The 26,756-nt window shown below is 41.4% G+C and overlaps 1 protein-coding gene across 2 annotated transcripts; it reads right to left on the minus strand.

The window, feature by feature from the left end:
- Positions 1-936: 936 nt before the first annotated feature.
- On the minus strand, positions 937-26,594 carry MRPS5 (mitochondrial ribosomal protein S5). 2 transcript variants are annotated; one of them, XM_024743918.1, is made up of 12 exons: positions 26,420-26,594; positions 23,053-23,133; positions 20,513-20,650; positions 16,513-16,638; positions 14,483-14,716; positions 12,501-12,535; positions 10,863-10,953; positions 8,592-8,638; positions 8,091-8,148; positions 7,721-7,783; positions 4,149-4,285; positions 937-1,290 (listed from the first exon to the last, which is right to left on the minus strand). In XM_024743918.1, the coding sequence occupies exons 1-12, from the start codon at positions 26,475-26,477 to the stop codon at positions 1,066-1,068; spliced, it is 1,293 nt and encodes a 430-aa protein (XP_024599686.1). In that variant the 5' UTR covers positions 26,478-26,594; the 3' UTR covers positions 937-1,065. The 2 variants fall into 2 exon arrangements, with proteins under 2 accessions (XP_024599686.1, XP_024599687.1); XM_024743919.1 differs by lacking the exons at positions 16,513-16,638; positions 20,513-20,650; positions 23,053-23,133; positions 26,420-26,594 and having other exon boundaries at positions 14,562-14,700.
- Between the last annotated feature and the right edge of the window lie 162 nt (positions 26,595-26,756).

A 26,756-nucleotide genomic window follows, 5' to 3' on the forward strand; every position in this document is an offset into this window, starting at 1 on the left:
CTTGAGGGACTGAGCCTTTAACCAGTGGAATTTGATGTTACCTCCAGGTAGACAGTGTCAGAATTGAGTTAAATTGTAGGACAAGTAGCTGGTATTGCAGAGGACTGCTTGGTGAGGGGAAACCCCCCACATCTGCTGTCAGAAGTGCTGGGAGTGTGGTAGTACTGTGAGAGTTAAGGAGACACACAGGAGGGGACCTTGGCTTTTCCCCACTCAAAATGACAAAAGGACTCTCGGAATATCAGGAAAGAAGAACAACTGAAAGAGCAAAAACATGGGTAAATAAAATAGGCTATTTTTTTTTCTTCTTTAGTTTTTTTGTTTTTGTTTTTTTTTTGCGGTACGCAGGCCTCTCACTGTTGTGGCCTCTCCCGTTGCGGAGCACAGGCTCCGGACGCGCAGGCTCAGCAGCCATGGCTCACGGGCCCAGCTGCTCCACGGCATGTGGGATCTTCCCAGACCGGGGCACAAACCCATGTCCCCTGCACCAGCAGGCAGACTCTCAACTACTGCGCCACCAGGGAAGCCCTGCATATTATTTTTTATTAGGTCAGAATAGAAGCCCTGCCTCCCTAATTTGCTAGTTTAAATGAATATTTAAAGTAGTTTTTAACTAAGATATGTATGTAAAGTTCCTATCACAGTAATTGGTATATATGATGTGCTCAATAAATTAAATCTATAATTATTTGTTATTTGTAAATAAAGAAATGTAAGGTTGGCCTTTCCTTTAAAAAAAAAAAAAGTGACAATCCAAAGTGTGAGGGGTTGAGGGCTTCCCTGGTGGCACAGTGGTTAAGAGTCTGCCTGCCAACGCACAGGACACGGGTTCGTGCCATGGTCCGGGAAGATCCCACATGCCACTGAGAGGCTGGGCCCGTGAGCCATGGCCACTGAGCCTGCGCATCCGGAGCCTGTGCTCCTCAACGGGATAGGCCACAGCAGTGAGAGGCCCGTGTGACGCAAAAAAAAAAAAAAAAAAAAAATCAACAAAGTGTGAGGGGTTGAGTCTCTCTCAGGTGCCAGAAGCAAGAGATACCAGGCTGAGCGAGGCCAGAGGGAGGCCTAGGTGGCGCCTCTCTTTAAACTTGACCACACAGAGCGCTTCATACCCTGGGCAGCCTTCACTTCTTCCCAGTCCAGTTTGATGTTTGGAACCTCATCTTCCGGCTCCGGATCCTTTCTCAAGGCCCCCTTGGGGGAGGCAACCACAATGGGCAGAGGGCCACATTCCTCCCGGAATTCCACAACATGGAGACTCTTCTTATCAGCCAGCTGTTGATGGGTTTCCTGGACACGACCAAATTGAGAACACGGGTTAGATCTATGAGGCTGGTCTAACATGGTCCAGCCCTGATACTTATCTTGCATGGCCAAAACTGTTTTGTTGATTAAAATGTAGCAACTCTTTAAAATTCATTAACTGAGGGTGATTATTACAGCAGGAAACATGGCCCAGGTAATATAATATCAAGTTTAGCTGTTTACTGAATTATTTAAGAGTGATTAAAAACAAGATCTTAGGGCTTCCCTGGTGGCACAGTGGTTGAGAGTCCGCCTGCCGATGCAGGGGACACGGGTTCGTGCCCCAGTCCGGGAAGATCCCACATGCCGCAGAGCAGCTGGGCCCGTGAGCCATGGCTGCTGGGCCTGCACGTCTGGAGCCTGTGCTCCACAACGGGAGAGGCCACAACAGTGAGAGGCCCGCATACCGCAAAAAAAACAAAAACAAAAAACGAGATTTTACTTTAAAAAAAAAACCCACAATAAACTTAAGTCTGTAACTTAAAAAACAGGGACTTGCTGTGGCTAAACTATGGTGACCTGCTGTGGGCGGAATCATGTCAGCCTCATCTCCCCACCCCCAAGTGGGATAAAGGAAGGGCCTTGCCCTCTGGTCTCTTGCCTTACTAACCCTCCTGATCATGTGCCATACTGTGCCCAAAACTGAACCTGAACCTCATCGTGTCCCAGCTCTAGCTACCGATTTATAGGACATGCAGGGAGAGATGTTAAGGATCCTCAGATATTTAGCACCAGACTGGGACAAACAACCTGATTTCTTCAACAATAAAAAAATGCAAGGAAAAAAAAGAGGGGAACTTACAGATTAAAAGTGATTTAAAAGACAGCAAAGATTTAAAATGTATGGACCTTTTCTGCAATCCAATTCTAACAAATTGTATTAAAAAAATTTTTTTAGGTCTTCCCTGGTGGCGCAGTGGTTGAGAGTCCACCTGGTCCCGAATGATCCCACATGCTGTGGAGCAACGAAGCCTGTGCACCACAACTACTGAGCCTGCCCACGTGCCACAACTACTGAAAGCCGCGCGCCTAGAGCCCGTGCTCCGCAACAAGAGAAGCCACCGCAATGAGAAGCCTGCGCACCGCAGTGAAAGAGTCGCCCCCGCTCGCTGCAACTAGAGAAAACCCGTGCACAGCAACGAAGGCCCAAAGCAGCCAAAAATAAATAAATAAATTAAAAAAAATTTTTTAATCTGACAAATGGATACATTTCTATGAACACTGACTAGATGTCTGATATCTCGTTACTGTTAATTTTTTACGTATGATATTACTATTGTTGGGTCCTTTTTAATCCTTATCTTTTAGAGATACATGATAAAATATTTATGAGTGAAATAAATTGATATCTGAGATTTGGGTCAAAATGACTAGGGCTGGTTGGGGGTGGTTTAGAGAAACAAAACTGGCCACGAGCTGCTAACTGTTGATGCTGTGTAAGAGAGCCATGGGGATTCATAACAGAAGGTAGCCATAAAAGTCGGAAAAAGGTGAATAAACTCAATAGATGGTTTATTGATAGTAATTAAAATACCACGAGAAATGTACAATCTCATGTTTCCAGACTTTATGCACACCTTGTACTATTCTAATTCTATATACCTTTGAAATTAGAAAAGAGAAGAGCTGATTCATAAAAAAGAACAACATAAAATAATTTAAATTGGAGTGTCTTATAATCAGTGGCATGTTGCTTACACTGGTGTCATTTTTTTTCTTTGAGTAGCACAATGCGACTTTCTATAGCTGATGGCATTTTAGAACAGGTCTACTTGACCATAAATATGACCTATCTAAAACAAATATCTTAGCTACATCAAACAGTTAAACCTCTTAACAGTAAGTGTAAATTTAGAAGTGCTTTTGAAGGGTGTTTTAGATAGTAGTAACACACACACACACACACACACACACACACGTTTTAGACAGTAGTAACACACACACACACATAAACACAGCTGTTCAGAAAAGGTTTTTTAAGCAAAGCTTTTTCTTTCAATTAATTTTCCTATTTTAAACAGAGACGGCTACAATTATTCCATGGATCACTTTATTCAGAAACAGCCATCACACTCTGTCAGGAAGCCTGTCAAAGTCCTCAGCAAGTGGAGGTCAGCAAATGTCTCTTGAACCTGGCTGTCTTTCTGCTCACCCAGCTCTGCTAAGGTCCACCCATCCTTTCAAGGCACAAGCCATCCCCACCGAGCTGGCAGAGAGGCAGCAGGCAGCCCAGAAGGGGGGGGCCCCGTGCAGCGACAGCCCTTCCTCCCTACCGCTGGAGTGATTGTAAGCCTAGCCGAGGCTGAGGGGGTGAGCTGGGCAGGGGCCCAGAGCTCCCATCTACGTGGAGAAATAACCTGAACTACTAATGTTCGTATTCCTACTGACTCAGATGTCCCTCTGAACTACCGATACAGGTGACATGAAAACTGACTGTGCTTCAGTTGAAGACCGCTCTCGAGTAGAGGTGCCCGAGGGGCTTCACCCCAGTTCCAAAGGAACGGACGAAATTAGGAAAGAGACTTTCTCTTTTTACTTTACATCTTTATGTTGTTGAAGCTTTAGAACAAGCGGGTATTCTTTCCATAATAAAGCAGATTATAATTACTGGCTTTTAAAAATACTTAATTTTAAAACACCCATAGAGTATCTTTTTACAGGATAATTCTCATGAACTAACTCGTCAGCTGGATTAACTAACCTGATGCAGCCACAGACAACAAAGAATGCCTAGTCCTCAGGTGGCCCGAGAGCAACTCCAGGACAGCCCAGGAGACGGTGGTCTCAGAGCACACAAATGACATACAAACTAGCCCTTCTGTTTCAGAGCCCAGGGAAGTTACCTGGCGGGAGAGCCCGTGGAAGAGGCCCCGGGTGAGGTTAAGCATGTTGACGGAGCCAGAGACCTTGGCATACATGTCTTTGATGCCAATGAGCCGGCAGATGGTGATGATGGCCCGGTGGCAGCGGAGGCCATAACCTAGAAAGAGGAAGAACAAGTCAAACACCTGCCCACTGCCCACGGTGCAGGCGGCATCTCACCTCCTGGCTTCGCACAGCTTCCAGTCTGGGTTTAGGGGATGCTGGTTCACATTCCCACTTCACCACTTCCCAGCTGGGGGACACTTCACAACTTACTTAACTTCCACAATGACACTTATTTAAATGAGATGTTATAAGGATTAAAGAAATAATATATAAGTTTCTTAAACATATGGGCAAAAAAAACAGGGCTGTTAAGATTAACAGAGATGCCTGAAGGTTCTTGGTGCCCCATGTCCATGTGAACTAAGACTCGAGGGACACATCTGTTCTCAACCTCCTTGAATGCTCAGCTGCACTGAGCAGAGACATCCACTTCCTCCCGGAAAAACTCTTTTAGCTTCAGGTAACACACCCTCTCCCAGACTTCCTCCTAGCTACTGGCCCATCCTTCTCACCTCCTCGCTGGCCTCTAAATCTTGGGTGGTTTCCCCTCCAGCCATTCGCCTACTCTTGTCTACCTGTAATCCCTTCCCTAGGGAGAGCTTTAAAAACACAAAGCAAACACATCACTCCCTATTTAAAGCCCTTCACTTCCCACTGTCCCTTGAATTAAAATAAGTACAGTTGACCCTTGAACAGTGCGGAGGTTAGGGGAGCCGACCCTCCACATAGTGGAAAATCTGAGTCTAACGTATAGTCGGCCCTCCATGTCCTCAGTTTCTCCATATCCAAGGTTCCACATCCATGGATTCAACCAGCCACGGACTGTGAAGCACTCTAGTATTTAGAAAAAAAGCCAAGTATAAGTGGACCCGAGCAGTTCAAACCCACGCTGTTCAGGGGTCGACTGTAACAAAAAACTCCATGGCCTTCAAAGCCCTCTGTGACGGCACCTCACCGACTTCATCTAGGGACACCACTCTCCGTGTGCTGGCCTTCCCGCCGCAAGGACTTTGCACTCAGTGTTTCCCTCAGCCTGCTCTCCCTGCACAACCCCTTCTTACCTTCAATGTCTCATTCAGATACGTCCTCCTCAAAGAGACCTTCCCTGACCACACTAGTGAAGGTGGCCTCCTTCCTCCCTCCCCACGCCCTCCCCTGCAAACCAGACCCTGATGGCTGCTTTCAAGCACTCAGCCGAACTTGTTATCCGATGTTTCCCCTCAGCAGAATGCAAGTTCCATGAGAGCCAGGATATTGTTTGCTTCCTGCTGTATCCCCAGAGCCTAGATCAGCCCCTGGCAAATGCAGGTGGGAATGATGCAGAGAAAAAGCCCAAATTTAGACTCTTAACATTCTGATTAACCAGGCATGGACCTCAGCACGTGCCTTAAAGGCAGGACTGAAAACTACAGCTTTGATTAGAAGACAGGGAAGATAAAAAAGGTAACTTCTGCAATTAAAATGGTAGCATTCAGATAAAGTAATCATTCAGATAAAGATGTATCCAAAGTGACATGTCTAACAAAAACACGACACAAGCCACAAATGTAAGCCATATATATGATTTTAAATTCTCTCACAGATATGTTTTTTAAAGTTTTTTTAAAAACAGGTAAAACTGATTTTAGTAATGTATTTTATTAACCCAATATGTCTAAAACATTATCATCTGAACATGTAATCAATACAGCAATATTTTTGAGGTATTTCTTATTCTTTTATACTAAGTCTTTGAAATCTGGTGGTATTTGACACTTGCAGGGTCTCTCAGAAGCCACATTTCACATGCTCCATAGCCACACAGGCCGCAACTACCACATGGGACACACCTTAGCACAGGTCTAAACCTTAATGTCTAAGTGTTCAACTCAATACTTTTTCTAATAATAAGATAAATGGTTTTTATCTGGCATATGAATGATTAATTATGACTTTAAAGCAGAAGGCAAGTTCTGGTACACTAATAAATAGGTACTGTATTTGATTTTTATTTCTCTTGGTTTATTTCCATGCCATAGCTCTAGCAAAGTTGTATGAGAAGCTTTGACATGAAAAATTTAAATACTGTTTAATATTTTATCTTCTGATCCAGACCTTGTAAGTATACCTAGAGTTATATGAGATCATTTTTACTGTAGAACCACAGGTGAGACACAAATCAGAATGTTCAAGAATTCTACACCTCGAGACCATTGGGCATGACTGGCATAGCTCCATGACCCTGAACTCTGCCTGCTTGCTCTTTCCAAGACAGGAAGAAGGTCCATCTCTGAAACCTCAGAGCTCAGTGTAGCACCTGGTTCACAGAAGATGTTCAGTCAATACTTGGTGATGAGAATAAATGAGTGAAACTGAACAAGCTGTAAGAAAAGAACCATCTGGGACTTCCCTGGTGGCACAGTGGTTGAGAATCCGCCTGCCAATGCAGGGTACACGGGTTCGATCCCTGGTCCGGGAAGATCCCACATGCTGTGGAGCAACTAAGCCTGTGAGCCACAACTACTGAGCCTGCGTGCCACTACTACTGAAGCCCGTGCGCCTAGAGTCCGTGCTCTGCAACAACAGAAGCCACTGCAATGAGAAGCCCGCACACCGCAACGAAGAGTAGCCCCTGCTCGCCGCAACTAAAGAAAGCCCGCGTGCAGCAACTAAGACCAAATGCAGCCAAAATAAACAAATTTATTTTTAAAAAAAAAATCCACCTGCCAATGCAGGGGAAATGGGTTCAATCCCCGGTCTGGGAAGATCCCACATGCCACAGAGCAACTAAGCCCGTGCGCCACAAATACTGAAGCCCACGCGCCTAGAGCCCATGCTCCGCAACAAGAGAAGCCACCACAACCAAGAGTAGCCCCCAGCTCGCCGCAACTAGAGAAAGCCCACGCACAGCAACAAAGACCCAACACAGCCATAAATAAATAAATTTTTAAAATTAAAAAAAAAAAGAACCAGCTAGTAGCATCAATGAATTGTCTAGGAGTAACCAATGTTCCCACTACAAACCCAACTATTCACTCACTCAGTTACTTTTTTTTTTTTTCAGACGCGGGCCTCTCAGTGTTGTGGCCTCTCCCGTTGCAGAGCACAGGCTCTGGACGCGCAGGCTCAGCGGCCATGGCTCACGGGCCCAGCCGCTCCGCGGCATGTGGGATCTTCCTGGACCGGGGCACGAACCCGTGTCCCCTGCATCGGCAGGTGGAGTCTCAACCACTGCGCCACCAGAGAAGCCCCAGTTATTGTTTCTTATTCATTAAGTGCTCTTCCCACATACAGTCACCCCTGGAAGTGTTTTAATCATGAGAGCCTGGGTAGGATGACTGCTTTTTATTTCCCCAAAAGCCTCAATCTTCTTAAATCTAACTTGGGCCTTTACATTTTGGTGTTTTCAAAATGAGTTCAGGTAAAGGTGAGCAAAAATAGAGGGCAGGATGAAACTGGTACAGTTTCTCTGCTTTATCTTCAACAAATTATGAGTTTTTTTAGTTACCTCTGGTTTGTTTCTTCATCTTGATATGCGTCCTTTTAAATCTTAAAGAAATATCATGGTATACTGGAGGGTAAAAACATAAATATAAGAAGGGTTAGGGGTATAGAGTTAATGCCCTTGCAAATATCACAAAGCAACCAATAATACCCTGAGCAGCCACCACATGTTGGCCAAGGATGAGTAACAAACTCCGATTTCACTCATTACTAATCTTCTCAGGAAAGAAAGTTTGTTTCTACATTTTATATACTTATGTGTAAGAATGCAGTAACAAGCAGGGAAACACAGAAACACCCACAGAGATATACAGCCACACATAAATAAAACAAATATAATCCTGCAAAGTTTAAAAGAAAAGATTAAAACTCACTTGTACGGTCTTCATATCGTTCTATATAATGCAAATAGTGAACTGCCTTGTTCTTTGCCTGAAAGAAAGAAGGAAAACGTTTTTCTTAAATCTACTGTTAGAATTTACATTTCTTCAGGGATTTCAAAAAATACCTTTCATAAAATATTTTATTATGGAAAATTTCAAATTTACACAAAAATTTCAGTATATACTTCTAAAAGCTAAGGATTTAATTAAAAAAAAAAAAAAAACGTAAGTATAACATCACTATCACACCAGAAAACAAACCCAAAACAATTCCTTAATATCTCTGACAGCGTTCAAACATTCCCTGTTGTCTCGTAATTTTGGTAAGCAATTACAAGTCTGATAGAAATGATGCAAGAATACAGGCACTTCTGAAATTGCTTTTTCTGAGGTAAGTAACCTTTGACAGTTAAGTATTTTCTTGTGGTTCCCACAATGTCTAGCATACAGCTTATTGGTCTTTTACTGTTAACAAAGGGAAAATGTACATACTTTTCTGAAAGCATCTGCCCGTTCACTGGCTTTCCCAATGGCAAAACCTTTAAAAGAAAAAGCATAAATATGAAAAGGGGCATAAATTTGCCACATAATGCCTTTTACCACATTTCAGGTTTCAGTTCCTACAACATTTCACAGTAGTTCATCTTTCTTCTGCCCACAGAAAACCCGCTATCCAAAACAAATGACAAAGCATGAGGCTACAGAGATTTGCTTCTTTGTTTTGGGGCATTTTGGAAACATTACATTTGAACGTACCTATGAAATTCAAGGTTAGATGCATAACATTACCTTTTATAAATTTCTAGATAAAACTACACTGAATAAAAAAACAAATGAAAAACCCAAAAAACCCCTAACCATGCTAAATTAATAAGGTAAATGGTTTTCACAAATTCTGAAAACAGATTAAAATAACCAGAACAGCTGGGAAAAAAACATACACTGCTAGACATACACGGAAATAAAAATCAATGATTCCTGAGTTTGTAAATGCTTAATCCTGTGAAATGAGGTTTACCACAAGTTAAGAAAATGTTTGCATTATTTGCTATCACCATTATTTATTTTGAAGAATGTATTTTGTTTTTAAATTATACACAGAAAAGTAACATAAGACAGTACTGTTCCACGAGATATGCAAGACATCTGAGAAGCTGGGGCAAAAGGGGCTGTGGATTACAATTACTAGTTTAAAAAAAATTAAACCATATGAGTCCTTGAGGAATATATGGGTGAACTTACTTGCTATAGAAAGGTATAAAGCTTCTGTGATTTAAAAACTTTCATGTGGAAAAAATTTAAAACTAAGTCAAAACATATGATAGATAAAGGGCTAATGTCCTTAACATACAAAGAGGAAAATCATTGAGGAGAATAATCACCCAACAGAAAGTGGGTGAAACACATGAACTAACAGATCTCAAAAAGGAAATTATAGCGGCCAACAGACATGCAAAATGGTGTCCTAACTCTCATAACTAAAGAAATACAGATCAAAACTAAGAGTTATGTTTCATATCGCCACTTACTTACAGCCAGTAAAGTCTGACTCTATCCAGGCCTGGCAAGGGTGTGTGGGTGCAGATAAACATAAACGGATGCAGCCTTTTGGGAGGGCAATCCGGCAACACTCATCAACATTTCAAATGCATGTAACTTAAGAGGCAATTTCACTGCAAGAAATTTCCCCCATCGATATGCTTGCAAAAGTACAACATGACATGTACAAGAAGCTCACTGTTTTCATAAATAGTAAAAAAAAAAAAAAAAAGTATAAACAACATAAATACTCAGCAATAGGAAAAAGGTTACAAAAATTACGCTATCCATACACTGGAACACGATGCAATCAATACAAAAAAATGAGGGGGAATCCACTTATGCTAATATATAAATCTCTGGGTATAATACTAAGCGAGAAAAACAAGCTATAAAATTATGGATATAATATGACCCTTTGTATAATTTTTTTTAAAAAGATATATGGTGATATTTGAACAAAGAATTTCTGAAAAGATATAAAAGTAACTGTTAAGAGTGGTTTCCTTTGGCAACATACTATCTACAGGTATTAATTGTTTTGAAAGTGTCAGTATGGATTTAAATAGGCAGTTTTCCATTTTTCTTTCCACTTTTCTTTCCCTTTTGAAATGTATTCATGTATACATTTCAAAAACAGATGTTCACTATGGAAACTTTAGAGAAAAGTATCAAGAAGAAATTTAAATGATTGGCAAACATACTAATTAAACATTTTTAATCTTTTCAGTGTATATCCTTCCAATCCTTCCAGTCTTTTCTTTGCATATAAACATACTTGTAAAAAACTGGGATTATATTATACAGTTCTATATGAAGTGGGTTTTTGTTTGTCTGTTCATTTGACTTACCATTATTTTGTAAGTAATTTTCCATAATTCTTTAATGGCTATAGACTATTACAATGTATAGCTATACTCTTCTTGTAACTGTGTCCCTACTGTGGAACATTTAGTGTCCACACCCCTTGTTTTTCACTATTATACATAAACAATAGTGTCTTAAGCCTTTTAAAATATTGTCTTCATGGAAAAAGGCAGATGTAGGAAGATCCTTCTTTTGACTCTAAGGGATTATATGGGTTTACCACAAGGTTTGTGAGCCCAAGCCGCTGAAAGATTTAATTAGTCAAAAAAGCCTGAACCCACTGACTCCACGGCTGAGCCCAGGCCACAGCTGTCCCTCCACCACCAGCTCTCCGTATATGATCACAGCCCCATTCACCTGCAGCTCCTCTGCCATTCCCCACAGCGACCAGGACACGGACTGATCTCTTTCTTCCCTCTTTTGCTGTCATGTTGAAAACATTCCTCACCTAAAAGAAAATGTTTCACAAATATTACACCTTAAGAAAATTCTGAAGAAGGGAACTGGAGTGACCTCCTCACACACACACAGGCACACGTGGTGGATACACACATCATCCCTCAATCCCACGAGCACCAACAGCACACTTTCTCCAATGGGAAACCTCCATCTGGACTGTTTCTTCAGGAGTAAAACGGAAGTAAGGCTTTCTCTTCTTATTTCACAGGCTTGTTAGAAAGTCTGACTGAGAAACCTTTTAAAGGATTTGAAACTGTAAAACTCAATGCACCCTATTTTAATGAACGCACCACAAGAAAGATAAAAAGTTGCCGATTAAACTCTGACATAGTTTATAACTAACTGATTATAAAAGCACATCCTTCGAATTCCCTGGAGGTCCAGTGGTTAGGACTTGGCGCTCTCACTGCTGGGGCCTGGGTTCCATCCCCGGTCGGGGGACTAAGATATAACCAGCTGCAGGGAGCAGCCAAAAATCAATCAATCAGTCAATCAATCACATCCCAATATCACAGATGTTAAAATATGAAAAAATGTGCATCTTAGAAATGATAAAATGCAGTGTATAGAAATAATTAGCACAGGACTGGATCTCTATGGGTTAGGCTCAACTGAAAATAGAAAATTTGGAAATACCTGCTTATTATGAACTACAAGAAAATCTGCATTTTTTGGGCATATTTATAAATTTACCAAGAACTATGAAACGTTAACTAAACTGCTTACATGGCAGCCCCTTTCCCATAAGGTAAGAAAAGGGGGCTCAAGCCCACTCCTGTGGATAATCCTACAGTAAATCACCCAGACAGACAAGAGTTCTTCAAAGGAATTAATTTCAAAAGGGTGTAAGCTAGGACCCAAAGACTTAAAATACTTGTAAATATATCTTAAACTCTGTAATGCAACTGATATTGAAGAAACAATATACACATTCAATCACAAACTCAATACATGATTATTGCATATGGCATTTAACACTAAGTGTGCAGCACTAGCTCAAAGGGAAGCTATTTTAGGAAACACCCTGGAAAGAGTGATTGCAATTTACCTGATACAGGCTTCAGTTTCAAGGGCCTACAAGCAGCCCAGCAGATCATTTCCCCACCAAGAGCTGGACATACACAGTAACTCCAAGCTTTCTACCCTTCCCCATGGCTCCCCTCAATCTCTGCCCGCTGAACTGAGCGTCAGATACACCAAATTCAAGGAGAAATTGCTACTGCAACCTTTGCTTTAAGAAGGAGGAAATTTAAATGCAATCTCCAAATTCTGTTACCAACCATACCACTGAAGTTGCTTTGTCTTGAGACCTTAATGGGTGGCCCCCCAAAAGGGCAGCAGTCAGAAAAGCCAATATGATCAAGTAACTGAAATTAAAGTTTCATTATTTCCTTACCCAAAGCAACTCTGTAGCTCAGAAAAAGTCATGCATCAAAGGCTTTTCCTCACTGTTCCTCTTACCCTCTCCACCCACCCCACTCCATCCATCCCAACTTCTCCGAAGGCTTAACTGGGTATTTAATTCAGCATGCCCACCTCAAGTATTCTGGTATCGAAATCATCATATGTTTCTGTAGGGAGAAAAGAAACAGGTATACAGATAAATGTGTCTATATAATTAGTGTATGAAAGTTTTTTTTGTTTTCTTTTTTGTTTTGTGGTATGCGGGCCTCTCACTGCTGTGGCCTCTCCCGTTGCAGAGCACAGGCTCCGGATGCGCAGGCTCAGCGGCCATGGCTCACGGGCCCAGCTGCTCCGCGGCATGTGGGATCTTCCCGGAGCGGGGCACGAACCCGTGTCCCCTGCATCGGCAGGCGGACTCTCAACCACTGCACCACCAGGGAAGCCCCATCACTGACTTTTAACTAAGAAAGAATCTCAGATATTTTGGTGCCACTATCAAAGCAACACCCTGGTCCTCCATCATCACCAGAAACTGTTCTACCACTAAATTCATAAACTCAACCATTATCTCCCTGACTGCATCCTCCCACCTCTCCAGCTCTCACTCAGTGACTGAAAGGTGATGGTCCTTGGGGCTTCCCAGCACCTCCAGACTCTTCACCACTGTTCCCCTTCCCCATCACCCCTCTGGTCTTCCAGTCTCTCCCACTCAGTCAAGACACCACAGTCCAACACTTCCACCAGGTCTTGTGAATATCCTCAACTCCCTCACCTCTTCCCCTCTCCACCACACTATCCAGGATGGAATCAATGCAGCTGTCTGGGCACACCTGACCTGCCAGGTGCTGCTGTAGAGAAGTCAAAGCATGGGACACACTTGGGCCACTAAAGACTCATGGTCTCCAACTCAGTCAAGTCCTCCCTGCTGCCTGCTGGCCTTTTACATCCTTTTAGTTAGGTCCCTCTCCTCTCACCACAGCAGCCATTTCAAACACTCTCTGTGTTCTTTTATTTTTAATGACTTTTTACTATAGAAAATTTACATTCATAGGCAAAAAAACACCCCCAAAAACAGTAAAACGTGAGCTTCTGTACCATTAGCTAGCTTCAACGGTTATCAACTCACAGCCAATCTTCTTTCCTCTAAACTCTGTCCAAGTCCCACTCCACTGGATAATTCTGAGGCCCGTCGCAGATACCCTACCTTTTCATCAAAATATTCTGGTGGCCATGCTCATCCATGCCCATCTCCCCCTCACAGACTAACTGAAGGCTCCAGAGAGACAGCATTCACACAGGCCCCACCCCCTCCTTCCACTACCAACAACACAGCTTACCTGGCTCTGTCCCCTGCCCTTTCTTCCATCACAAGTTCGTCCATTCATCTACACTCTAAATCTGCGCCCTCCCTAGGGACTTAAGTTCATGGGTTTTTTTCTCTCCCTCCCGTATCTTCATTCTCCCAGTGGAAGCATTCTGCTCAGTCCTAAGCATGCTGGCCTGAGGCTCTCCACCTCAACTTCTCGCCTCCTCTTTGAGCCAAACTACAGAAAGCAGCGCAACCCTTGTCTATTTCTTCATCTCCTATTCATTGACAAGAATGAATATTTCAGATGATTTTTACTTCTTTACGTACTCAGGAAGCAGTGGGGAGATGACTTTGTTTTCTAATTTACTCTGATAAATATTATCAACTTTTATTTCATGTGTACTTTTATGAGGCTTAATGACAACTATTTGGTTTCTTCTGTTATCAAAATAGCACTCCCAAGCCATGCTGCAATGACCAATAGCATTTGGGAAACTGCATCTCACAGATGACTTATATAGAGCCATATGCACACCACGAAGTTCAAATGCTCTGAGAAGCCACACAATAAACACACCAGAACCCAGTGCTTTGCCCCCTATTTGTGGATTACTTCTTGCCTTATAGGCCTCTAGTGCTCCATAAAATACATTTGGGTAATAATGTGAAGTTATTTCAATGATGCTCAAATCCTTTTTAGGAAGAAGGCAATCTAAACAGACGAGTAAATAAAATCATATCAAAGAATTTCAGAAATAGGAGTGCTTTCTCTGTCACAATGTAAGCAAAACCAGGACTCTGCTACCTCCATTGGGACCAGGGTCAGGGGGGCCAAGACTGACGCCTCCCCATGTGTTTCCGCTCCATCCTCGCTCCCGTTTAACCTTTATCTTCCTCTTCCAGTCCCACTCTTCTCTCTGCCGGACCATATCCGCCTCTACCTTCTCCTGCTCTTCCTTGCTTCTTTGGGCAATGGTCTGCACAGCTCCATTTCTCATAAGAGGGACATTCAGACCAGGCCATAGGAAGCCATAACGCCCTGAAGGTTTAAAAACATACATAAATAAGGATTTTTAAAAAGCATTCATTTCTTGAGTATTAAAATGCCAGGCAATGTGTATATAGATAATGATACCGCTGGTGGGAGCTTAAGCTAACATAATCACTCTACAGGCCACTTGGCATTGTTTATTAAAATTTTAAACATACCTACCGTTAACAGCTAGTAATTCTACTTACTGGTATTGCCTAGAAAAACACTCCCATGCAGGTATGAGGCATATGTGGGCTTGGACAAGGATGTCCACTGAAGTGTTATTTGTAAAGGCAAAAAACAGAAACAATCTAAATGTCCAGCAATATTGGAACAGTAAAATGAACTACGGCATATCCAACCTATGAAATACTCTATACTAAATTCAAAGAATAAGTTAGCACTATAGGTTCTGATATAGAACAATTTCCAAGACCTATTATTGAGTGAAAAAAAGCAAATAAGACAATATGTACCATATGACATAATCTATTTTTAAAAGAAAATATATACTCCTTTTAGGGTATTTATATATATAAAAGCATTAGAAAATGTCAGAAGGAAACACATCAAAATGAAATCAGTGGTTTCCTTAGGGGAGGCAACTGGGATTGGGGGAGATAAAAAAGGCATCAAGGGGGACTTTAGGTTTCTCTATTTTTTTTTAATTGAGAAATTTTTTTTACTGAGAAAGTATACATATATGATTGTTTAAAATGTTAAAAAAATAAATAAGATATAAGGTAAGTCATGGAGAAGAACATCCAAGTAGACATGCAACAGCTACAAGTGCAGTGAAAGGTGTTTTCTTTACATCCAAAAGGCTATTACTATCAAAGATAATTTGTCAGCAACCACAGTAAAGAATGTTGATTCAAGTATACTATTTTTATTCTTTAAAAAACACAAGTATAAACAATCATGTGTTCCAGAAGTTGGCAAAGTAAGGCCCACAATCCAAATCTACTCCACCACTTTTTTTTATTTTTAACAAATTTATTTATTTATTTTTGGTTGTGTTAGGTCTTTGTTGCTGCGTGCGGGCTTCCTCTAGTTGTGGCGAGCAGGGGCTACTCTTCGTTGCGGTGCGTGGGCTTCTTATTCTAGTGCCTACTCTTGTCGCGGAGCACAGGCTCTAGGCGCGCAGGCTGCAGTAGTTATGGCTCGCAGGCTCTAGAGCGCAGGCTCAGTAGTTGTGGCGCACGGGCTTAGCTGCTCCGCAGCATGTGGGATCTTCCCAGACCAGGGCTCAAACCCGTGTTCCCTGCATTGGCAGGCGGATTCTTAACCACTGCCCCACCAGGGAAGCCCTAGCCCACCACTTACTTTTGTAAATAAAGTTTTATTGGAACACAGGTATGCCCATTTGGTTATGTATTGTCTATGACTGTTCTTGTGCTACACAGCAGAGTTGAATAGTTGGAAAAGAGACCATGTGGCCCATAAGGCTAAAAAAGTATTTACTACCTGGCCCTTCAGAGAGAAAGTTAAGCCAGTTCTCCAGTTATTCCACCTTCTACCTCTGAATCGTAAGTTCTTTGAGGATAGGGACTTTTGCAGCAGATGCCACACAAGGGCATTTAAGGCTTGTTGAATGAATAACTAAATGAATGAATCCCTTTCTATGGGATTTTCCTTTCCCTGAATCATGGGGCAATAAGCCATTTGGCTGGACCCTAAAATCACAGAACCTAATACCCTTCATGAGAAATGTTTTATGCTTCTAGTTTGTAAAATATCTATAAAATTTTGGAGAAAAAAATCTTAGAAAGCACATTAGCTGTTTTTATAAATAAGTTTACCTTCACCGATGATCTGACCCCTGTTCAAATCTTTTCTTTTCTTTTTCTTAGTTCTTTTGCCTCTCCCTTTTCTTGTTCCGGCACCAGACTCTGCTAAGGCACCTTTCCACAGCTCATCTGCTGTCACTATAAAGAAACAGGTTTTAAAAAATTTCTTCAAAAAATGATCTACGGTCTATTGATTTATTCCTGTTGAATACAAAGAGCTGGAAGAAGTCGGGTCACATATCATTACGGCAATGAAAGCAAAATTGAAACATTATTTGTACACATCACATGGTTACATTTGGAAAGCCCAAGAGGAAGCGATTCTACTCCTTTTACAGAATATGGCCTTCCCCCACAAAAGACAACCATATTTCAATCCCTGTTACTTTCCAGTAGATTTGTCTCCCAGACATTTTAACAACTGTGTGACTGGTCTCTTCCCTGCCCTCTTGCCTCCATTATAACTATTGAGATAATCAGTAACTAGACCTCCAAAATACAGATCTCTTAGCCCAAAGTACCAACACTGCAATTTGAACCCAAACATATTAATAATTTGGATTGTTTGTTCTATTCTGTAAATGCCCTAAACATCTCTGTATATCCTTCAAAATGAGATGCCCAAATTCACCTTCAACTCTGATTATAGCCTAACCGATACTTGCAAAAGAATGAGTATGTAGAGGTCTGATAGTTAATACCTGCATGTGTATGTGTGTATTTCTTAAATAATTGTTGTTGTCTTTTTCTTTATATATAGACCCTGACACTGCTGATTTATTTCCATTTGTGAATTTCCAGGGTCCCCAGATCTTTCTCTATCATAAATTGCAAGCAGTATTTTCCCCTTTGTACTTGTGGAATATTCAGATTCTTTACTTTTGACCACTTCTGAATTTTATTGGTCTATGTTGTTTATTAGATTTAAATTGTCTTCACAAGGACTTCTACCTTTCACAGTATCACCAATTGATTTTATGACCACAGATTGTTCTATTACCAATTTAATAAAGAATCAGAGCCATACAAATGTTTTACTAGTCAAAAATCTAAGATACATATATCTACATGCCTGAAATATTAAACATATTCTAGAACTCAAATGAGTATCTTCATTCTTCTCTTCTGAGTTCTTAAGCTTTAAAAGTTCTACCATACCAAGGGGGTAAGAGGGGGTGGGTGGGATGAATTGGGAGATTGGGATTGACATATATACACTATATATACACTATTGATACTATGCATAAAACAGATAACTAATAAGAACCTACTGTATAGCTCAGGGAACTCTATCAATGCTCTGTGGGGACCTATATAAGAAGGAAATCCCAAAAAGAGGGGATATATATTATACATATAGGTGATTCATTCTGCTGTACAGTAGAAACTAACACAACATTGTAAAGCAACTATACTCCAATAAAAATTTTTAAAAATAATAAAAATGAAAGTTCTACCTGCTAGCCTCCTGAAAGGCCTTACACCTTGATCCTTTGGGTAGGTAACATGAAAAGGGAAAAATGCTTTGGATTTATAATATTTTTTAATGCTTTATAGCTATACAGTACCCTGTTTTTAAAAATACAGATGTATTATTACAGATGATCTGCATAACTGAAGCTCACAAAAGTAAGTAAGCTTCCACATCACATGCTGCTTTGTGTATCCCTGATCAAAGCAAAGGGTTAACTTCAAACTTTAGGCTGACACTGATTCTTTTAAAAGAACCACAAAAAAAAAAAAAATTAAAAAAATAAAAGAACCACAGGTTTGAAATAAAACTACCAACCTCAAACTAAAGTCTCACTAAAGACTGATTTTCTTTCCTAATTGCTTAAAAATGATGGTATCTATAAATGCCATCAAAAACTTGAAAGTTCACAGTGAGAGCACTTTTAATGGAGGCATAAGGAAGTCAATCAATTACAGTTTCTCTTAGAATCAGAATAAGCAAATCACTCATTAAGACTAAAAGGGATTCAATTTTAAAAGAAACAATATTAAGATGAAGATTTAAAAGACTCCACCATTTAATGGTGGACCCTCTATGGCAGAGGGATAGATTTACAAATACAATGTTAAACATTTTTAGGAAATCTTAATGAGCTTTGAAAAAATTATGTTTTTTTTTATTTCTTGGAAGAGATTTAGAAAATCAAAGACTATTTCCTATTAAAACAGCAAAAAGGGCTCCCCTGGTGGCGCAGTGGTTGAGAGTCCGCCTGCCGATGCAGGGGACGCGGGTTCGTGCAAACTAGCCCCATGCTGGTTTCAACTGAGTTCACCCCCACCCCGCCCTGACTTGGGAGCAATAAACTCATAAGGGTACAGAGTCCTATGACTGAGGAAGCAGGGAGGCTAATGGAGAGTCAGAGGCAGGTGTGAGTGGTCTCAGAGGGCAAGGGGCACCTCTAGAACAAGAAGAGCTAGAGAAAAGGCCTTTCAGGGCAGGGAAAAGACTATTTTTAAAAAGGCCTGTAAGTCTGATATACACCCGCCCAACACCCCCCAACCACCACCATCAAAGCACAAAGTCAGCTCTTAGAAAACACTGGGGCTGTAAGTCTGATATACACCCGCCCAACACCCCCCAACCACCACCATCAAAGCACAAAGTCAGCTCTCAGAAAACACTGGGGCTGGGGGCACCAAGAGCCTCATGGCTCCAACTCTACCCACCTCTCTTTTCTCTTTACACCAAAATCCTCTGATACAAGGAAGACTGCGTTACTTGCAATTCCCCATCATCTGGTCCTCTTTTGTGCATAGCTACACAAATGACCTAGTAGGTCAGTATTTAATTTAATCCAAACTAAAGTGATCTGTACCCACACAATGAAATATTCTACAGTTATGACACTGTGCTGGAGAAGCCCACGTACTGTCATGGGAAAATGTATAGCGTACTGCTTGCTGCATGAAAAAGCAGCAAATCCAGGATTTCAGGGTAGTAGGATTACAAGTGATTTTTTGCTTTTTGATTCTGTATTTACCAAGTAGTCTAAAATGGACTGGCTTTATAATCTTAATTTCTTTTAATTTGCCTAATGCTGAATTGTGGATTCAATCTCCATTTCTTACAAGCTAATTTCAGTTCAGACTGGACTCTCAAATACTATCTCAGATAGGAGTAATATTAGTAAAACAATATCTACTTAAAATTAACTTTTCCTGATTAGTCCTATCTCCTCAACTAAAGTGCAACTGAAAACAGATTTTGAGTATATTCTTGGTGTGAATCTAAATCAGCAGGGATTTGGGCCACTATTCCATCCTGGAATTCCAGGGATTCCACAGGTCCTTTAGACCTCAGGTGCCCCAAATGAGGGGATTAAAGTAACCTAGTACTCCCAAAAGTGTGTATAGTACAACTGGTAGCATGTAAGATAATTCTAGGAGGTACATGGAGGAACATTTTTATTTGAATAGCACAGGCGTACCTTGGAGATATTGTGGGTTTGGTTCCAGACGAAGCAAATGTCACAATAAAGTGAGTCACACAAATTTTTTGGTTTCCCAGTGCCTATAAAAGTTATGTTTATACTATACTGCAGTCTTAAGCATGCAATAGCATTATGTCTAAAACAACAATATATATACTTTAATTTAAAAAATATTCAAAAAAATAAAATAAAAAATACTCTACTGCTAAAAAATGTTAACCTTCAGCCAGTCATAGCAGCAACATCAAAGACCACTGATCACATATCACCATATCAAATAGAGTAATAACTAAAAAGTCTGAGATATTGCAAGAATTACCAAAATAGGACACAGAGACGACACACAAATGCTGTTGGAAAAAATGGTGCAGACAGACTTGTTCAACACAGGTTGCCACAAACCTTAAATACATCAAAAACGCAATATCCACCAAGCACAATACATATATTAATCTCTGAAGTGTTAATTCATTTAAGGAGGAAAAAGAAAAAGAAGAAAAATTAAGATACAAATCCACCTTTTATTTTCCTGTTTCATGAAATGGGAAGTTTGTGGCCAGTCTACGTACATTTAGTGAAGAAACTATAGAATCTATACTGTTGGCCCATCAAGTTACTGGGAGAAGAAATACAGCACTGTGTCTGTAGCGCACGGGTCAAGCTGGTAAAATGACGGTTGTCTCTGTTTCCTGGAGATGACAAAGGGCCTGCAGGTAGATGGAATAAAACTTTGTTAGATGCTCCACACCTATGGAGAAACACTGCCAGCACCAAAAAATTAACTGTTACTAATAAAAATAAGTCACTAAAATCCTGAACTTTTAAGAATCTTTTTTTTTTTTTTGCGGTACACAGGCCTCTCACTGTTGTGGCCTCTCCCGTTGTGGAGCACAGGCTCGGGACGCACAGGCCCAGCAGCCATGGCTCACAGGCCTAGCCGCTCCGCGGCATGTGGGATCTTCCCGGACCAGGGCACGAACCCGTGTCCCCTGCATCGGCAGGCGGACTCTCAACCACTGTGCCACCAGGGAAGCCCTAAGAATCATATTTTGAGGACAGTCTTTCTTTAAAAAATAAAACTTCTGGAGGCTGGCTCAGATGACATAGTGAGGTCTCTCTGGACCTATTAGCTTACTTTGTAAATTACTCAAAAGTAAATAGAAAATACTGGCTTTTCATGTTAAATAAATTCAGATCTTCAATAATCATTCTAAATCCCATTATGCTGGACACATTTTAGTTTTTCTTGTAAGCTTCTCAGGCTTCAACAAAATATCAAGTGCACATGAATTTATTCTTGTAGTTTAGAACTATAATCCTTGACATACTTTAAGAGTGTAAAAATCACTACCATCAAATTTAGAATTCTTTAATCTTTTTCTAAAGACCAAAATACTATTCACAAGTAGTAATGCAGTCAGCTTACAAAGGTCCAACTGTCAAAAGTAAAGAGAAATCAACTTCAGAATTCAGAAATAATCTCTTTCAATGTACTGTTGCTACAACTGAGTTTGCTCAGATTGCATTGTGCTTTTTAAAACAGGAGGTGGCAGCAGCTCATGCTAAATCACATTTGAAGTCCAATTACAGATTATCATCCACCAACGATCAATGAACAGTTCTGCTCTGATCCCTTGAATGCTTATTAATTTCAGACCATGAAGTCTTCATCTCAGGAATAGCATGGAGTCCACAGAGGGCCAAGCCCAGGAAGCTCCCTTGGGTGGACTTCTTCAAAGACAGAGTCTGCCCTTGAAGGTTTCACTTCAGTGTTTAACTGTTTTCACCATGAAGAATTTCTTCCTTCTAATTTAAATCTCTTCTATTAAATCAAACTGGTTAATTAGTGATGTGTTTCAGGGATTTTAGAAAAATTATTGCTATTTCTGACCAACCTGTTGCAGCCTTTAGGAAAATACTGCAATAGGTACAAAGAATACAAAGCAATTTTTTAAAAACAAGGCAATTACTAACTCTAGGGAAAAGAAAATGTTGTAGGAGAAAGGAAACATAATAAGAGAATACAGCTGACCCTTAAACAGCGTGAGGGTGATGGGCACTGACCCCCCCGCCAGTTAAAAACCCACGTATAACATATAGTTGTCCTTCCCTATCTGCGATTCCACATCCTTGGATTCAACCAACCTCAAATTGCATGGTACTGTAGTACTTATTTCTTGAAAAAAAGCCACATATAATTGGACCCGTGCAGTTCAAACCCGTTCTGGTTGTACAGGGTCAACTGTACTACCTAGCTCGGCTGTGAAGAACATATACATAACTGCCTACAGATTCGACCAAAACTGTGCTTACAACTATGCTCAGAAAAAGCAGGGATGGTGCCTAATTAAATCTTCAATTAGCATAACGACATTAACAGAGAAAAGAACAAGTATATACACTATCTGTTTAGAAATATAACCAGATGGAAGTTAAAGTGTCACTGGAAGATGAGAAGGCCTAGAAAAGGGAGGTGGTTTTAAGATATAAACCTTTTAGTACTCTTCGGAAGTACAATGTCTCAAGATAACAATCTTTAAAGTAGGAACTACCATCCTCATTTTATAGAAGAGGAAACTGAGGGTCCAAGGGGTGTCATTAGTTCATGGTCGCACAGGCAGAAAGTGGAGGAGCCGAGAACTGTGAGGTCATTCCACCAGTCAGCACTCTCCCCACCCCTTCTACAAACACTGTGTTTCCAGAACACATCACAGTATCCGAGACAGCTCAGGACCCAGTCCTGCCATTACTGGCTGTGTGACCTTAAAGCAAGTCGCTTAGCCTCTCAGAGCATCTGTAAAATGGGAATAACAACTTCAGCATCTGTAAAATGGGAATAACAACTCCTCATAAAAACTGGGGTGAGGATTAACCAAGATAACATACTATTAACCTGACACAGTCATTACTCAATAAATCATGGCTATTATTTTTTAAAGCCTTGAATTATAACAGCTGTAATCATTAAAAATTTGAAAACTACTCTTTAGACCTTATCCATTTCTATTACAAAGAATGTACTTCATTCCTCTACATTTTAAAAAAACTACATAAAGTACTCTTAACACTAGCTCTTATAAGAAAAGGTAGTTAGATAAATAAATCTCACCATTGCTGGGAACAGTCTTCAATGCCAAAATGGAAGCTGTTGGAAAGCTGTTTAGGTAAAGCTGCCTGGCCCATAGATGACCTATAAATTAAAAAAAAAAAATTAAGATCCATTTCTACATGAAAAGGAACATTTTTTAACACCTAAAGAATAGTATTATCTATAGAATAAAAGAACCAAGACAAGTAAATGAGTAATTTCTGGGCTCCATGACCACTTGCCCAAGTAAATGAAATTACATCACATCGGCTCCTTCACTCACATCTGACCTGTTACCAAGCCCTAGAGATTCTCCTCAAAAATCAATCCACCTCTCAGCTACACACCCTCCTACAGTCTCACTGCCCCTCTTTGTTCAAGCTCCATCCCTCAGCCACGTGGTAAGGACAGTCTCCTGTTGACAGTCTCCTAACAGGTCTCCAGTCTCCCTCTAATTCACCCATCTGCTGTCAAGCAGGCTCTTCTCTCTCTCTTTTTTTTTGCTTATTTCAAACTCCTAATTTACCCCCCTCCCCTTTTCCCTTTGGTAACAGGCAGGCCTTTCTAAGACTACAAGTCTAGTCACCGCACAGCCCTGATATATCATTCTTTGGCTCCCTACTATCTGCAGAACAAATTCAAAACTCCTCAGCATCACCTACAGGGCTGCGACTTGGCCCCAACCTTCCACGTCAGTCTCATCTCCACCACTCTCCTCTCCATCCCCCTCTGGCCACACCAGACTCGCAGTCAGTATGGAACACACTCAGCTCTTGAATCCTTTACTGTGTCTCTGACAGGTTCTCCTGGTTTGCCTGAAACACCACCTCTCGGTGAAGGCTCCCCAATTCCCACAGCACTCTGCTCCCCTCTTTCACCAGGAGCCCCTGCAGCGCCAGGCTGTAACCGTACGGTGTACCACTTCACACCGTACAGTACTTCAGAACAGGCTCTGACAGCATTCACTGGACACTAATTATTGAAAAGGGCGCCAAGAAAAACCAGTGGAGAAAGAATAATCTTTCCAACAAATGATGCTGGGACAACTGAGTATTCACATGCAAAAAGAATGAAGTTGGAGCCCTACTTATACCACACATAAAACTTAACTCAAAATGGATCAAAGACCTAAAGGTAAGAGCAAAAACTATAAAACATTTAGAACAAAACATAAGGGTAAATAATTATGACCCTGGATTTTGCAATGGTTTCTTAGATATGACACTAAAAGCATAAGCAACAAAAACCAAAAACAGGTGAATCAGACATTATCCAAATTTAAAACTTTTGTGTTTCAAAGGACACTATCAAGAAAATGAAAAGACAACACACAGATGGGGAGAAAATTTTACAAATCACTTATCTGACAAGGGACTTGTATCTAGAAAATATAAAGAACTCTTACAATTCACTAATAAAAAGACAGCCCAGTTTAAAAATGGATATAGATTAGAACAGACATTTCTCCAAAGAACATATAGAAATGGCCAAGAAGCACAAAAAAAGATGTTCATTAGCCATCAGGGAAATGCAAATCAAAACCACAAATTGATACCACTTCACACCCACTAGGATGACTACAGTCAAAAAGACAGAAAAGAACAAGTGTTGACAAGGATGTGGAGAAATTAAAATCCTCATGCTGGTGGGAATGTAAAAAGGTGCAGCTACTTTAGACAACAATCCAGCAGTTCCTCAAAAAGTGAAACATGGAGTTGCCATTTGATCCAGCAATTCCACTCCAAGGTGTATACACATGAGAAATGAAAATATATGTACATACAAAAACACTGCACACAAATACTTACAGCCACATTAGGCATAATAGCCAAAAGGTACAAACTACCCAAATGCTCAATAGATAAACAAAATGTGGTATATACACACAACAGAATATTATTCAGCCACAAAAAGGAATTAAGTACTGATTTATGCTACAACATGGACAAATTTGGAAAACATTATGCTAAGTGAAAGAAGCCAGTCACAAAAGATCACATATTACTTGATTCCATTTATATGAAATATCTAGAACATGCAAACTATAGAGAAAAAAGTAGATTAGTGGTTGCCCAGGGCTGGGGGCAATGGAGGTCTGGGGGGATGCTAGCTAAAAGAGTACAGGGTTTCTTTTTGGGGTGACGAAGATGTTCTAAAATTGACTGTGGTGATGGTTGCACAGCTCTGTGAATACACTAAAAACCACTGAACTGTATGCTTTAAAAAGATGAATCCTGTGGTATGTAAATTACATCCCAATAAAGCCACTACCAAAAAAAGTTTATACACTAGAAAAAGAAAAAAGAAAAATACAAAGAAGGAAAGAAAGAGGCTCTGGAGCCAGGTGGTGTGGGTGCAAAAACCTGACATCCTCCCAGTCTAACTCTGAACAAGTTTCTCAACCTCTGTGTGCCTTAATTCCTTCATCTGTAAAATGGGAATAATAAAGGCATCTATCTCATAAAGGCATTGTGAAGATGAAGCAAGGAAAAAAGCATAAAGAGTTTAAGACAGTCCCTGCTACACATAAGAGCTCGTGAAAGAAAGCTACACATGCTAAGTGCTATTTGATCGGGGCTTTGGAAAAGGAGGAGGTGGTCACAACATAAACAAAAGTAAAAAAATGCTCAGGTCAGATTTTCCTACAAACGATTGCAGGTCAAGTTTCCCAACAAAATGAGTTACTAAAAAGAACTTTTCTATTTTTACAGATCTTTGGATTTCGGAATTACGAATGCTGGATTGTGGGTTTACAATAAAATAGAGGGAATAGAGATCAAATTAATTACGAAGTTGTTCCTGGAGATAAACATCAAGCTGGAGGATAGCATATTGCCTTTCCTCGGGCTGCAAACAACCAACTAGGGGTTGGGGAGGACAATAAGAGCAAAACTACTGACATTCCAAACATCCTTCTTTTTAATAAAGGGCACTGATCAGCCCGGAATCTAAAATAACTGACACTAATCCCATCCGACTCAAGCTGGAGGACAGCCTATTTCCCTTTCGAGCTTCGCTGGCCACCATTCACCTCGAACCCCACATGAACATCACCAAATGAACCTGTGAATCACGCCTGCGGGGAAAGCGATGCTCGCCTGCCACTCCGCTGCCCCTTTTAACCGAGCATGCACGAGCGGCCTGGTGAACTGGAAGAGACTCTGTACCGCGTCCAGTCCACCCTCAATTTACAGACCCGGGCCCTGCGACCCAGAGAGGATGCGGACGCGCGCAAGGTCACACAGCAGGTCCCAGCGGGACAAGAGCCGGGCGTGAGAGGCCGGGGCTGCGGCTTCTCGCTTCTTTCCACCCGGGTGTCTGCAGGCCCTGGGCGAACCCCCACTCCCGCCCCGCTCAGAGCCCCTGCTCCCAGCGTCCTGGCTCTCACCCGCCGACGCGCCACACAGCACAGGGAGAATTCCCGCAGCGCGCACCGTCGCCGCCATGGTGGAGACCCACGAGCGCCTCCGTCCGGGCAGCCTTCCCACCGCCTGCCGCGACTGCTCCTCGTCCAACGGCCGCGGACCTCGGCCCGAGACTGAATTTCCGAGGCCAGGGGGCCGCCCCGCAACGCAGGCCCGAATGAGGGGTTGTCTGGACGGGAAGCAAAGTAGGATGAGTACGGCGCAGCCTCGGACAGCCCCCGCGGGGGACCTCGCGTTAGGACCCAGGGGCGGGGCTTGGGCTGGCTGCCGGTGTGGGCGGGGCTGGCTCACGGTGTTCTC

This window comes from Neophocaena asiaeorientalis, unplaced genomic scaffold, assembly GCF_003031525.2.
Source record: "Neophocaena asiaeorientalis asiaeorientalis breed wild unplaced genomic scaffold, Neophocaena_asiaeorientalis_V1.1 scaffold114, whole genome shotgun sequence".
In the NCBI taxonomy this organism is placed as follows: domain Eukaryota; kingdom Metazoa; phylum Chordata; class Mammalia; order Artiodactyla; family Phocoenidae; genus Neophocaena; species Neophocaena asiaeorientalis.